This window comes from Diabrotica virgifera, chromosome 5 (genome assembly GCF_917563875.1).
Source record: "Diabrotica virgifera virgifera chromosome 5, PGI_DIABVI_V3a".
Taxonomy (NCBI): domain Eukaryota; kingdom Metazoa; phylum Arthropoda; class Insecta; order Coleoptera; family Chrysomelidae; genus Diabrotica; species Diabrotica virgifera.
In genome coordinates this window covers 156,627,132-156,643,346 of record NC_065447.1, presented here as the reverse complement: position 1 = coordinate 156,643,346, position 16,215 = coordinate 156,627,132, and the positions used below count along the sequence as shown (strand labels likewise).

General features: G+C 31.2%; 1 protein-coding gene across 1 annotated transcript in view; it reads right to left on the bottom strand.

Annotated features, from left to right (window-relative positions):
• The window catches only part of LOC114332848 (uncharacterized), a 415,288-nt gene that overhangs the window by 160,947 nt on the left and 238,126 nt on the right, over nt 1–16,215 (bottom strand). The window contains exon 9 of the mRNA XM_050650473.1: nt 9,796–10,048. Within this exon, the coding sequence (XP_050506430.1) occupies nt 9,796–10,048 (253 nt within the window). The remainder of the gene's footprint in view (nt 1–9,795; nt 10,049–16,215) is intronic.

Genomic DNA, 16,215 nt, shown 5'->3' with positions numbered 1-16,215 from the left:
TAGTATTAGTGGCTTTTTTGCTGTTCTTTATGTTAGTTTTGCTACGTTTTGCTCTGGCTGGATCTCTTTGGTTTAAACAATTATGTTTATAAAATCCGTTTTCAATTTTCTTTATTCTTTATGAAACGAATTATTTATGCATATTATTACCTGTAAATAGTACCTATTTCTTTTGATTTTTAATTGTAAAGAATAGAAAAATAACCATTCATTTTAATTTTTTTTAGAATCAGCTGAAAGTGGTCTACAGAAAACCATAAACGAAACGTGTGTATAGCCTTGTGGCTATGAAAGGCAAAAGAAAGATACCTATAGGTATGTAAAAAGTGTATTGGCTAGTTGGAAGAAACTCCACATTGTCGATGCATAACAAGTTATTAGGTACTTTATAAACAAATATTAAGACCTGTATGGACTTATGGATGCCCACTATGAGGGTGTACTTACTAGACCAAGTAATATAAATATTATACAAAGATTCCAGAACAAAATACTGAGAAATATTGTAGATGCTCGGATGCTCCTTGGTATGTGACAAACAGTGATCTCCATAAGGACCTAGAAATGGAACCTGGATATAATCATCAAGAAGATGGCAGGAAGTCACGAGCAACAACTTTTTAAGTACGAGAATATTGAGGAAATCCAGCTCCTCGGTACTACTGGGCAAACTAGAAGATTGAAGAGGACAAAGCCTTTTGAACTAGTTTGAGTGATAGGTGATAGTGAAAAGCAGAGCATAATGCTTGTGTGTCTGTGTATGTTAAAATAGTGCACGATCTTGTTAGATTAGATTAGAGACGCTATGGAGTAGGCTCTTCATTTTAAGGAACAGTAGTAATTTAGGTTAGATTAAAATTGCTCATTGGTCAGTTATGAACAGATTGTAATTGTAATGTACAATTCAATACAGTGAATCATCGTAGTGATGATTATGGAAAAAAATATATGACAAGATTTTGTGCAATAAAAATGTTTATTTTTATCAAGCATGTATTATTTGGTATGGCCACATATACTTCTGGTATATCGTTGGTGATGTGACAGTACCTCCTATCTGCTTTTTCATTAATTTTGTAGGAGACGAAAAACCATTTTTATGGTCATCTTCTGTTTTCGCATGTAAATTTTGACATGTTTTGTAGTAAATAGATAGTTTAATTTACTACAAAACATGTCAAAAAATATCATATGAAAACAGGAGGTGACTGTAAAAAAAATTTTTAGTCTCTCTTACAAAACTCATGAAAAAACAAATCGGAGGTATTATGTCACATCAGCGACTATATCCAGGAAATGTCTAAAATATATACTGTGAATGTCCAAAGAACATTCCTATACATTCATGGAATGTTCCAACAAGACATTGAAGGAATGTTTAAAATGCTGACACAGGACTTTCCTGGGACATTTAGGGGACGTTCTTGTGCTTTTGAAGACATTCCAGGAATGTTTTCAATGTCCTGTGTGTACATTCTAGGAACATACATAGAATGTTTGGTGTTATTAGGGAACATATAAAAAGGAAAAGGTAAAATAAATAATATTAAAAAAATAATGCAAAAAAACATGTATTTATACAAAACATAAATATCATATTTAACAAAATAAATGAAATAAATAATATTAGCAATTAATAAATAAAAACAAAAAAATGAGTAAACAGTGAATTCAAAAATTAATTACACAAAAACATTGACTCTTAATACAAAAGACAATAAAATTTCAAAATTGACTCACACATGCATATACTGGCCGTTAAACTATAACATTTGAATAAACCGAGAGAAATTTAATATACACAAGCTAAGAAAATGAGACACAATAAGCGAGAAAACATGAAATTTTTGAGGTGTACCCTTTCAGTCACTTTATATACTAAGTGACATAGAAAAAAGAACACCCAGTAATACTAAATTTACTTATTACTTACTATAATACTTATAACAACTTATTTCTAGAAGTATATTTGTTTAGGTTGGGACAAAAAACAATCATTTTTTATTCAAATATATATTGATATATGAAACATAAGTAGTTTTGTGATATTGTCCGATCTCAGCAAAAGATCGTTGAAAATATAAAATACGTTGCGATAAGCTATTTCAATGTGTTCATTTGCCTGGAGTCAGAAGTAGGGATGGGAAAAACCTACCGGTTAAAACCTAAAACCGGTTTTTTACTTCGCAATAACCGGTTTTGCCGGTTGTTTTTTTGTCCCTGTTATAACCGGTTTTTTCGTTTTAATGTAATAACCGGTGAAAAACCGGATGTTACCTCTGAAAAAAATATTAATTCGAATAGGTATTAAATTCGATAGATCTACCGAAAAATCGGTATACCTACGGATTATCACTGATCCAAATTAACACAACGGAATACACGCCGACGCCGTTTTCAACGAGTGGCGAACAGGTTGCCAGATTGAGGAGTAAACCACCAATTTTAGGGCCACTAGAAAGAGGCTGGGAAAATTTTTATAAGTTGAAATGATTGGGAAATTTTTTTGGAGAAAAATTGGTGAGTATTTTACTAACACAGTAGCGCTGTTCTCTTTTCACCTTTCAAGTTTCGGGTATTCCCAGTTTTGCCATGTCGAAATTGTTTCTGTGGAATTTATTTTCTAAGCGTGACACAAATCTCAGCACCTGACATCTTAAATATCTAGAAAATAAGCCCAAGGTAAGCTCATTTCATAGAATAATTTAAGTAAAGAAATTTATAGGGGAATTTTGTTTTTGCTATCTTGATGAGTTTTGTTTCTTTCTTTTTGCTTTCGTCTTCGGGGCAATTACCTACGTTCACGAGCAATCAGATCGGTCTAGCCGTTCTAGGTCACCTACTCCCTCGCCTTCTAAGACAGAATAAGTAAATTACGCTATTGCAGCATCAAGAAAAGAGCTCCAGCTATGAGTCAGTTGCATCATGGAATTTGTTACAGGCTCTACAGCAGTGGCGGCTTTTCTTTATGTGCTGCTGAGCTGCAGAACTACCAAACAACCATAGCAAATCTTAATTATTAAAGAATAATTAATATAGTTTTATTTCAAATCTGCCATATTATCATATTAAACATCAACTGTTAATAATAATTCACCAACAACGATGATTAATATTATTTTTTTTACGTATTTACTCCTCTAGTGAAACCGTATAATTTTTTTACGTATTTGGTGCTCCAGTGAAGCAATCTTTTTACGTATTTGCTGCTCCAGTGAAGCCGCGTCGATAACAACCGAAACACTGGCAGCGGTAAAATGCATTTATTAGGCAAACGGCGATCTTAGCCGATGTGCTTCGGCAATCGGCTGATTAACGGCCTCGGAAATGTGTTTGCGAGCTGCAATTCACGACAGTTATTCGTGACCGTTGCATCTGTGCCGTGTTTAGAAATTCTTAGGTTACAATTTTGTTTAATTTGTTTTGTTCGAGCGTGTTTAAAACAATGGAGTTTCAATTTAAATTAGGTGTAAATAAATTTCAAAAACTTCACTATCAACAACAGTTGATTATAAAAGAACGTGGCCGTCCTATGCCTGATCTTAATATTGAAGTGTCCGGTAAAAGCCGTGGAAAAACATATACGCGTAAATTTAATAAAGACATGTATCTACGAAATCAGTGGATTTGTGGATGTTCCGAAAAAAATGCTTTTTTCTGTTTTCCGTGTGCATTATTCGGCGCAGATAAAGAGGAAAAATTGTGGCGCGAGACAGGAGTGCGGGATCTAGTGCATTTAAGTGAAAAAATAAAGAAGCATGAAAACACGCAAACTCATATGAACAATGAAATGCGATTTGCATTATTTGGGAAACTTAATATACAGGCCCAACTTGACTCTGCTTATTGGATAAATATACAAAAACACAATGAAGAGGTGACGAAAAACAGGTATGTTTTGTCAAAAATAATTGACTGTATAAAATTCTGTGGGGCTTTTGAGCTCGCCTTACGAGGACACGATGAATCTGAAACATCAGATAACCCTGGAATTTTTCGTGGTTTAGTGAATTTTTCTGCTGAACTTGATAAAACACTTAGTGAACACCTTACAAATGCGACAATTTTCAAAGGTACCTCAAAAACAATACAAAATGATATTTTGGATTGCATGCTAGAAGTATACGCTGAGGAGATTTTAAACGAAATCAATGAAGCCCCATTTTTAGCAGTGATAGCTGATGAGACAACGGATGTTTCTATGAAATTTCAAATGGTCATTGTTTTTCGTTATGTAAAAAACGGTGCTCCAGTTGAAAGGTTTTGGACTTTTTTGCTTCCAGAAAAACATGATGCTGAAACCTTAGCTAACACAATTTTGAATGTTTTAGACCCAATATTAAAAAATAACAAAAATAAGCTCATTGCACAAAGTTATGACGGAGCAGCTGTTATGAGTGGGATACATGGCGGAGTGCAAACAATAATTAAGAGAAAATATGAAACTGCTCATTTTGTGCACTGTTACGCCCATCAATTGAATCTAATAATGTCAAGAGCATGTTCTATTAATTCCCAAGTACGCGTATTTTTTGGAGATTTACATGATATACCTGGATTTTTTAGTCATTCACCTCAAAGAATAGCTGTCTTAAATCAAATAGTTGGAAAAAATATTCCTCGTTCAATCCCTACACGCTGGAATTTCAATATTCGTACAGTAAATGTCGTTTACGAATATAGAGACTTTAGTATTGAGTGTATGGAGCAACTAGAAGAAGAGTCAAATGCTATTACTTCCAAGGAAGCAAGAGGACTTAGACGTATTCTGGAAGATCAAAATTTTACTTTCTGGCTGACTGTTTTTCATTATATTATGCCACATGTTGACGTTTTGTACAATAATCTTCAAAAAAAGAACATGGACCCAACCGAAGCACAGAAAGCTATACATGTTTTTGAGCAAAGTATTAACAATGTCCGAAATAAAATAGACCCTATCATACATCAAGCTTCAAATTTAAATGCGGCGCCTAGTGTCCAAAAAAGGAAACGCCCAAATAACAGCCAACAGGATCACCGTATTGCCTGTCTAGAAGTTTGTGATGTTATTATAAACAATGCAAAAGAACGGTTTGCATATACAAATCATCTAGTTGCCGCAACACTTTTATCTACAGAACATTTCGAAAAATATAATAATAAGTTTCCTGAAAATGAATTGGATTTAACTTGTACAGCTTATAACTTCTTTGATAAAAACCGTTTGCGAACAGAACTGTCAGTTTTGTATTCCAATATCGAGTGTAGAACATTAAAAGGTGCAGTGCCTTTACTAAAATTTATAATTTCTAATAATTTAGAGGACACATTAACAGAAACCAAAAAGTTGATACAAATTCTGGTGACTACGCCAATGACCACAGCAGAAGCTGAACGTAGTTTTTCAACTTTAAAACGGATCAAAACATTTTTAAGAAATTCAATGCGCGAAGACAGATTAACAGCCCTTTCCACACTCTCGATAGAAAAAAAGTTCATCGCTTCAATACCGAACTTTAACGATAAAGTAATCGAAAAGTTTGCGACAAAAAAGGACCGGCGTATTAATTTCCAATTTAGAAAAATGCAATAAATGTAAGTTAATCAGATTTTTATAGCATATCGTTATTAGTTACTATTAATTAGTATTAAAGCTAATTTTATTGTTTTTGTTTTCGTATGTTATTCTATTTCTATTATTTTATATTGGCCGTGGTTCATGCAGCACACCCTATAGCAGATGTCACGAGCCGCCACTGCTCTACAGGTTGTAAAATTTTCTGGTAAAAAGTTGTTGTTTATAAATATTATATCGATTTATTATCTTTCATATATTCTTTCGATACACTTCGATATATTCGTACTTTGTATCGATATATTCGTACTTTGTATCGATATATTTTTCGATAGTACCGATATCGATTATATTAATATCGATACGAATGGAGTATCGCAATCTAAAGTTCAATATAAATGTAACATTTTAATCTATTGGGCATTGGCTGTTTATTATACCGGTTATAACCGCCAGGTTAAACTGTAAGTAAAAAAAACCGGTATAACCGAAAACCGGTGTTTTGACAAAAACCGCCATCCCTAGTCAGAAGATTAGCAACACGCTGGTGAGTGTTGTAAGGCGTAGGTACCATCGGGAAGGCCGTAAGTACACAATTAGTTTGAGGTACAAGGTTTGTTAGCCCCAAGGAGTATCAGTCAAGAACGGCTCTATATTAAGATGGTTGTCTTGGGATTTTGTCTATATAGTAGTGTATATAGATTCAGTAAAGCCCGATTTACGTACACAAAGTCAATTGTAGATCAATGTTTTGGAAAGTATGGAAGGCATATTACAATTATTATCGCCCGATCTGAAGTTTTTAACACGTGGTGACAGATATGAACTCCTAAAATTAATTATGCAGGGAAAGATTCAAGGAAGGTGCAGCATAGGTAGGAGAAAAATGTCCTGGCTGAGAAATCTCAGAGAATGGTTTGAATGCAGCATAACTGAACTCTTTCGGGCTGTAGTGTCGAAAGTGAGAATAGCAATGATGATTGCCAACCTTCGTCGCGGAGATGGCACGTAAAGAAGAAGAGAAGAAGTTTTAACTTACTTCATACCGTCCTCAGTCTACCTCTCACTCCTAGACACAGGGGTGATCGACTGGCTTGGAGCCTAGAACGGCTGAACTAGAACCTCAAATGTAATGACCGTAGAAGGTTAAAAAGACGACGTGGTGAAAGACAAGATCCTCAGTTTTGTGTGGTAAGTCGTGTTCACCACACATTGGAATATATGTAAGAGGCTATTGCTTATGAAAGCAGGTCGCCTTTGCTATTCATAAGAGGTAGCATGACCACCGTATGACATGCAGGAGATGGTGGATCTGCAAGTTCTCCCTTATATACGGACACTCTTCAACCCATTTTTCCAACAAGATAATACGCAACCACTAGATTTTTCTAAAATTTTGATCAATTACTTACCTAATTCAAAGAGATACGTATACAAAAAATGTTTCTAATAAATCTGGTATTACTGGGTGTTTTTTTTTTCTATCAGTTAGTATATATAAATAACAATTTACAAACATATATACGAGGGTAATCAAATTACTATAGCCATGATGAAATCAAATTTTTTTACCATTAACGTCCGCCTACGTTAAAGGCAGAAATTCTAGGAAACCAAGGCTTCCAAGGAACCCAGGAAGAATGTTTAGAGACGTCATGATTTGTCATTGAGCTTATCCTTTAACTTTTTTTATGAAATTTGAGTTTGGTCTTATAACCTCGTATTATAACAATTAAAAGTAAAATATTTATTTTGCATATACATATACAGCGAAAAACTTTAAACTACCATATACATATTATACTTTATAGCTTCGTAATTTGATCACTTAATATTATATTCACGCTTTTAATACCACACCAAAACAGGACTTGTCTGTAACGCCCTCTTCGCAATAGTCTTCAAACTATTTGTAGATCTATACATATTTTACCACAGTAACAAATTGTGACTAAAAGGATTGATAATATTTCGCGCCATGTATCATTCTCAAAAATTCACAACAATCCAAAAATTTCTTTGTAGATGAGCTAAATTTCGTAGTGGCGTTTTAAGCAAGCTTTACTATAAATAAACATGCAAACCATTCGTTAAAGTTCTTCTAAAACTGCTAAAAAAATTAAACAAATAAAATAAATAAAGTAAAAGAAGAATAATATACAATCGTAGAAGTACTAATGAATTGGTCTGTATGTAAATAACAATATAAATTACCTATATGTACTGTATAATAAATATATAAGAATAATTATTTTTATCTACCAGATAATACCAGATGTGTCACTTTGATTCTCAGATCTATAGAACTTCAAAGTAGGAATATTAGCTAATAAATGTTTAGGAATATATATTTAGAATATATATTTAGAAATATATATTTAGAAATAATTAGGCTAATAAATAGGAATATTAGCTATAAACATTTCAATTATGATCACAATATCAAATAATAGGTAGAACAGGAACAGGAGCAGACCAAATAAACATGAAACTCTTAAAATCCGGTTAAAAATTACCTTATTTATACTATTCTTTACTTAGGATAGATTTAGTACCACACCAAATGTATAATGTACGTTAGAAGTACAAAAGGTAAGCAAATAGAATATCTTTCATCGCCCTTAGGTACTATTGAACATTTGGCTGTTCCATTTAGCTTTAACGGCCAAATAATTTGAAATTAAAAATTAAAGTTACACATCTGGCATTTGTTGTACTAAGGGTGTGTGAGTTCTTGAAACATTGATTCTTCAAGTAATATTTGCTTTCGTCAAGAAGTCGAAGGGAGTTAATATATTACTTATAGATAACAATGCTGCAAAAATAGTATTGCAAGGAGGTAGAAAAATAATGCTAAATTAACTGCTACCTTAATAGGAGCACATTATTCATATAAATGAGTATATCTATTATATAAAAATTATATAAAAAGATGAGATTCAACATTTGTATTACAAAAAACACGAGATAAATGACTAACCTTACTATGGCATTTAAAACTATTGGATAGTAAAAAAATATAAATAATTATAAAAGGAACTAGATACGAAACCTGTGAGTGAAAAATTTAAAGATATACTACATAGACAAAGGGTAAATATGTAGATTAAAATCTAAATAAATGAAGGGTCAAAAATAGAAAAGAACGGAATAACAGAAGAGAAACAACAAGTAGTATAACAAAAAAAAAGAAAAAAGGAAAACTCACGATAGCATTTAAATCCCGAATACCGAAATATATATCAACTTAAGCTGTAAGAGCTCTAATATAAGGCAGGAGATTTTTCTTACACTCGTTCAAACTTAGCAATATTATAATTTGGCAATATAGTATATTAACAATATAACGACAACCATATAATATTACATATGTAGTTACACCTTTTTTGCCCATGTAATGTAATTAATTACAAAGTACCTACTTAGTTTTTAAGTTAAAAATTGTAGGATATTAGTTTAAGTTAACAGCATCTATGATTAATCCTGCTAACCAACAGAAGAAACTGAAGAAAGACATCAACAAACCTGTGAGACTAAATTATTAAAATAAATGGAGAAGTAAAAAAAGAAGTAAAGCTTATAACGAATAACGAGATCAGAACTCAAAAAAACGTAGATCTCAGAAAAACGTAGATAAAACTTAGGGTAGAAACATAACCTAACATTTGAAGCATTAAACGTTTGAAATTTTGAAGAAAAAGGAAAAGTTTTCCTGATGTAAATTAATTTTTTTTTTAAATTATGAATTTATGGGATACTACGGTTTTTGAAAAATAGCTTATTTTTTTCTTTGTGTATTTCGATTACATGGGTTAATATCCGCAAACAAATCTGAAGAACGAAGGTAAAAGAATATTTTTCTTTAATGGAAATATGATTTTGACTGTTCTCTAACAATGTAATTTAGTTGGAAAAGTATAGGTAATTTCTTTATTATTTAACAAATTGGCTGCCATAATGTTAAAAAATGGGACCCTACTACCACGATGCTCTCGTTTGTATGCTATTGAGACAATTACGGTGTATCACGCGGCTGCTATCGAAAACAACATGAAACACAACATTTGTGTCTCACGGCAGCCAACCTGTTAAATAAGTATTTAAAGGCCAAAAGGTTCTAAAGGTGTAGGTATAATTAAAAAACAAATCTAAGCATGATCAATGGACAGATGCTTTTGGGTGTTCCACAGTGACATGAACATTGAACATGCAAGTTACACAATAACTCCACTACCAACCTCTGCACTAAACGTGACCTGAGGAAGGTGTAGCTTTCGCCTGTTGTATTCTCCGGAAGCCGTGTTGGTGGAACACACTGTCGACGGCCTTCTCTGCACCAGGTTCGAACAGGAGGTGATAGGAAGAACGGAAGTGCTACCCATGGTCAAGGATGATGCTAATGGCGTTGACAGTCTTTTGACACTTGGTACTGAACCGTTTCGTGATGGGTTACGTCGAAATATTTCTAAAGTTAATTGACTTCCGTACGACCTAGAACAAAAAATATGTTTAACATAATTTATATAAACTATAAACTAATTATACCTTTATACTAATACTAATTATAAAAACTACTAACTTATTTTTATAATATTGAATTGGGATGAGTATAATTGTAGAGATATCTGTAAAAATCATGTGTGCAGTTTATATTAGCCATATATTTGCCATAAAACAAAGAATGACATGCCGATTTCTACTACTGTTCGTAAATGGATAGTTAAAAAATGTTATAGACTTTATATAAAAGAAACTTCTAAAAAACACGATTTAAATATTCCTATGTGTCCAGATTTTGAGATGCATTATTCCCATGAACTGTTGCAACAAATGAAAATATGGATTATGACAAACCATTATAAACACTTACAGGCTTGTACTGACATAATGTATCAAAAATCATATAAACTGACTATCGTATAAACCAGGGGTGGGCAAAGTGCGGCCCGCGGGCCGCATGCGGCCCTTTGGACATTTTTTTGTGGCCCTCGGAAAAAAGTGAATTATTTTTATTTAAAGAATGATTGTTCCACAAATTTTCAACCTAACGCGGTAAATTATTTGGGTTTCCGATACAGAGTTTTGAAACATTATTAAAAAATTTGTCACTGGAATAAAATGTTTTCTTGAAACAAAATAAAGAATTCGAAGATACTGTAAAAGCAAATTTTATAATTACCCAAAAATTAATTAAAGTGAACAAACCGTTCTCAGATGGCAAATTTCTAAAAGATCGTTTAGTTTAAGCAAGTGGAAGTTTATGTCCAAAAGAAGATCACGAATTTTATCACGAAGGACTATCGTTCTGGACTTGACGAGATGAATAATCATGTACAAAAACAACTAAATCCATTTTAGAAGGTAAATTGATGTGGTATTCAATTGCATTGGATGAAAGTGTTGACAGAACTGACACAGCTCACTTACTAATATTTATTCGAGCAACTAATACCGATTTTAATATTTATGAAAGGATGAAAGTGCTGATAGAACTGACACAGCTCACTTACTAATATTTATTCGAGCAACTAATACCGATTTTAATATTTATGAAGAACCATTATCAATGGAACAACTGTAAAGGATATTTTTGAAGTAGTCAGGAAATATTTGGAAAATTATAAATTACTCCTTAACCAACTAGTTCGAGAAAACTTAAATATTACGTTCATTAACAATTTTCAGAACATTATTTATTATTTTTCACTGCGTCATCAGCAGGTATTGTGCACAAATATTTTGCAAGTAGACCACATCATTTCAATTGTAACTAATGTTCTTATTTTTTTTCAATTATATTCTTTCACGAGAATTAAATCATCGTGAATTCGTACCGAACCAAAACTACTGATGTCTTCTATCACAATCATATTCACAATCATATTTTTTAATTTGCTAAATTTACTAAGTTTTGAATATTTATGTGATTTTGCGTTTACATTGGATATTTAAATATTTTAAGAATAACATTGCAAGGCAAAATTTTATATGCACACAATATGATAACTCATAAATTCTTTTTTCTACAACCGTGTCAAAAATGCAATTTTTAGCACTCCATACGAGCGTTAAAAGGCTACTTTAAGACACTCGTGCTTTAAAATTTTTATGGAACTGCAGTTCGTATTGACCGTATAGGCAATTTTGATGTAATGTCAAAAAAATATAAAAATGGAATGTTAGTAAGTTCAAGTAAAAGTTTTTGTAGATATTGAACTGTAATTACGTTTGTAGAAAAAATATTGTATGATATGCGTGTTAAAAAGTACATTTTTAAAGCACTCATGTGAATTGCAGAACTCGCTTCGCTCATTCTGCAAACTTTCACATGCGTGCCTTAAACGTGTACTTTTAACACTTATATCATAAATAACTATTAAAATGAAACTCAAACTTTTCATTGATCATAAAAGTGAAAAAACAAAGAATTAGTTTATTTTCAATCATTAAATAATGTACCAGAAAATAAGTTAAAAGTTTACAAAGAAGAACTTGTAATTTGCCACGGTCCTCAAGAAATTTGAAAATCATTTCAAAGATTTTGAAGATAAATATATCATTTTACTTATCACTTGTCAGAAATCATTTTTCAGTTCAAATTGATTCCGTGCCAGTTGACAAGGAAGACACATATTATGTAAAAAAAGAAGATATTTTATCATTTTACAAATCTTTATGTAGATATATTTGCAAATTTTAATAATTATTATTGAAAGTTTGTAAATAATAAATAATATGTTTTATAAATATTTGTTTATTATTTAATTTTTTCAAAGAGAGCAATAATAACGAAGGGGATCTAAGATTTTTTTCAAACCTACATCGTTGTTTATTTTTATGTATACAGTTTGTCGCATTTAAAATGAAGACTAGCTATCAAAGCTATCAAAATAAATATACAGATTTGAAATTTTGCAGTCATACAGGTTGATGTTTCACAATTTTTAAGATAGTCAACTGAAATTTACATTTTAAACGCGGCCTACTGCGAATCCACAAACAGGGTCTATTTTCGATATTTTGCTTAGCGTTAGAGATATCAGAAAAAGTTATTTGTAAAAGTTGTTCCAAATATTATTGTAACAACACACACCAAATTTCATGATAAAATTCCTTTTAGTTTTGTCAGTAAAAGTTAGTAGTTAGGATCCTATAACCTACAATTGGCTGTCCCGAGATACATCTCGGGCCAGCCAAAAACTGCTAGGATCTGGAGTACAAATACCGAAAAAACGGAGAGGGGGGGGAAGATAGCATGCCCAGAATTAATAGTAAAAAAAAGTATAGCATTTGAAAATTTTACCGTAGGTAACAAATTTTGCGACCCTCAGTAATAGAACAAAAACTTTTTGTGGCCCTTACCACAAAAAGTTTGCCCACCCCTGGTATAAACTGACAAATTGTGTGAAGTATAAAATAAAACCATAAAATAGTCATTATTTGGAGTTATAGAATGATAATAAAATTATTTAAAATACGTAATATAAAATTCAGTAAAATATTCTAACGTAACACAAATTTTTTATAGCAAAAGAAACTATAAAAATAATTGTCGAACCAATGGTCATCTCTTAACTTGAAAAGAGTACTTAAAAGAAATGTAATGAGTAAAAAAAATTTAAATCACAAAAAAAAATAGCAAAAAAAAATAAAAAAACAAGAAATAAAAAGTAAAAACTCAAGTTATGCAGTAATGAACGAATGATCAGAAAATCTTTACTAAAAGTTTTTAACTTAATATTTATTTAGTTTGTATATTTTTTGTGTATATAATTGTGTGAAGTATAAAATAAAACCACAAAATAGTCATTATTTGGAGTTATAGAATGATAATAAAATTATTTAAAATACGTAATATAAAATTCAGTAAAATATTCTAACGTAACACAAATTTTTTATAGCAAAAGAAACTATGAAAATAATTGTCGAACCAATGGTCATCTCTTAACTTGAAAAGAGTACTTAAAAGAAATGTAATGAGTAAAAAAAATTTAAATCACAAAAAAAATAGCAAAAAAAATAAAAAAACAAGAAATAAAAAGTAAAAACTCAAGTTATGCAGTAATGAACGAATGATCAGAAAATCTTTACTAAAAGTTTTTAACTTAATATTTATTTAGTTTGTATATTTTTTCTTTTGCTATATTTGTCGTTATCCGAACTGTTCCCTTCAGCATTATAAGGAACGAATAAGACAATAATAATTATCTATACAGAAGTAAAAACTTCAAATTGTATTTTGGTATAAAATAGTTTATTTAAAACTTCTAAAAGTCATCCACATGGATTGCAAAACGTTTTCGTTCTGAACAGAACATCTTCAGTGCATTCCGCAAAGTAGTTGTAACTAGCACACCAATGAAGGTGGTAACTTCAAAATATATGGCTTACATTGTACCTTATGATAAAATATTATGACTACAAGTCGATGTTACTAGATTAAAATATGTATGTGCCTAAAGAGCAACATGCTTCCCTGCTCGAAAAAACTAGGTACTTGCCATTTGAATTAGCACAGACCAACTGTTGGTCTGTGGCACAGTTGGTCTGTGCTAATTCAAATGGCAAGTACCTAGTTTTTTCGAGCAGGGAAGCATGTTGCTCTTTAGGCACATACATATTTTAATCTAGTAACATCGACTTGTAGTCATAATATTTTATCATAAGGTACAATGTAAGCCATATATTTTGAAGTTACCACATTCATTGGTGTGCTAGTTACAACTACTTTGCGGAATGCACTGAAGATGTTCTGTTCAGAACGAAAACGTTTTGCAATCCATGTGGATGACTTTTAGAAGTTTTATATAAACTATTTTATACCAAAATACAATTTGAAGTTTTTACTTCTGTATAGGTTTTTAAACTATGGTATACAGCCAACTATTGGGATTTTTCCATTGATTTTACAATAATAATTATTATACTTAGATATTTATAGAATATGATTTTTTGTTTTGTAGAAAGTATAATTAATTTTTTCAGACTGTCTCACATTTCTAGCTTTGATCAAGAAAGTCAAGACTGGCATTTTTATGTATATCATTACATCAAAAGAACATTGCTACATTAAAAGAAAACTGTCAGATTATAGTGTAATAAGCAGTAGTTACAGACTAGCAAATTTGAGTTTATCCGTAATATGCGCAAATTAAAAAAAGATAGCATTGCAACAAAGAGAGACAAGATTGTCTCGCCGCTAAAATTATAATATGTGAAATTATAAAGTGATACATTAATAATAAAATGCTTCGTAAATAATCATAATAATGTGATCTATTACCTAATCAATATTGGGTTGTTGGGCCATATATTCTTTTAAAATTTTCATGACATGTTGACAACGAGATTTGCTGGCCAAAACGAATCAAAGAATTTACCACACAACTGTACCATTGATTATAAATATTCCTCTAGATAGCTCACCTCTTGGTAACCGAAAGACGTATCAACAACTAGATGGCGCTACTCGAAAACCAAGGTCCCTATACCATAGGTTGTATGTATGGAGACCTACACAGAGGAGAGGAATCGAGATAGGACGACCTTGAAATTTTTGTACACGATTTTGCCTGTTTGCTTGGTTTCTCGCTAGGGCGGCGGTGGCGTAGAGATAGATGCTACTTTTGCATTGGAGTGAATGTGAAAATTTCGAAAATAATTAATTATTCGTAGTTAATATAAGATTATTGGTTTTGGTGGTTAATATTATTTAAATATGAGTTCCAAGAAAGCTTACACTAAAAGAACTTGCTTCGTACCGGGATTTATATCGAGTTATCGTTCCGATAAAAAATTCAAAAGGGAACTTAATGAAGTTAATAAAGACTTTTTATAAATATTTGTCTTTATGTTATTTATAACGTTCATGGAATATACCTATTCGTTTGTATGTTATTTCCTTCGGTGTAAATAAAATTTGTGTCTATTATTGGTTTTTATTTTAACCTGAAAATTATAGTGATAATAGTAGGAGGATCTTGGCAAGGTCCCTATACCATTTATGAACCTATTTATGAACCTTGGGATCTTGGAAAGTTTTTCTGTCGAAACAATGCATTTTTTGAGACAAAATATTTCAAAAAAATTAACATTAATTTTATAAAAGTCAGACTATCGTCTGCGTAGTTTATAGACATATATTTTTATTAACTAAATTTAAACATCTGATAGGTAAGCTTTCAGAATATAGATAAATGATAGTATTCAAAAGAAAAAGCAGTTTAAATTTTGATAAAAAGAATAATTAAAAAAAAATTTATCAATAAACTTCAAATTATTTAAATAACTTTTTAAAAACAATTACGTACAGTTAAGTCAATTTTTTCAACTAACAAACTTTTTGATATCAGTTACAAAGATATTAAAAAATTAATTTGCAGTTGAAATACCATTGGTATATAAATGTGGCAGTTAGATAATGTGACAAAATATTTCCGCTTCAAAATAAGCTGTCCTACATATTAAAGTAATGACAAATTTAAATTTGATGTCACATCTCCATCTACAATGGTATAAAAAGAATACACTTTTTACCACACGTCGATATGTTATAAGGTTAAAATAATTTATTTTTGGCATAAAACATATTCAGCTACAATCCACCAATAAATTAATGTCTAATTACGCTAAAAACAAAAATAAAATGAGTTAAATAT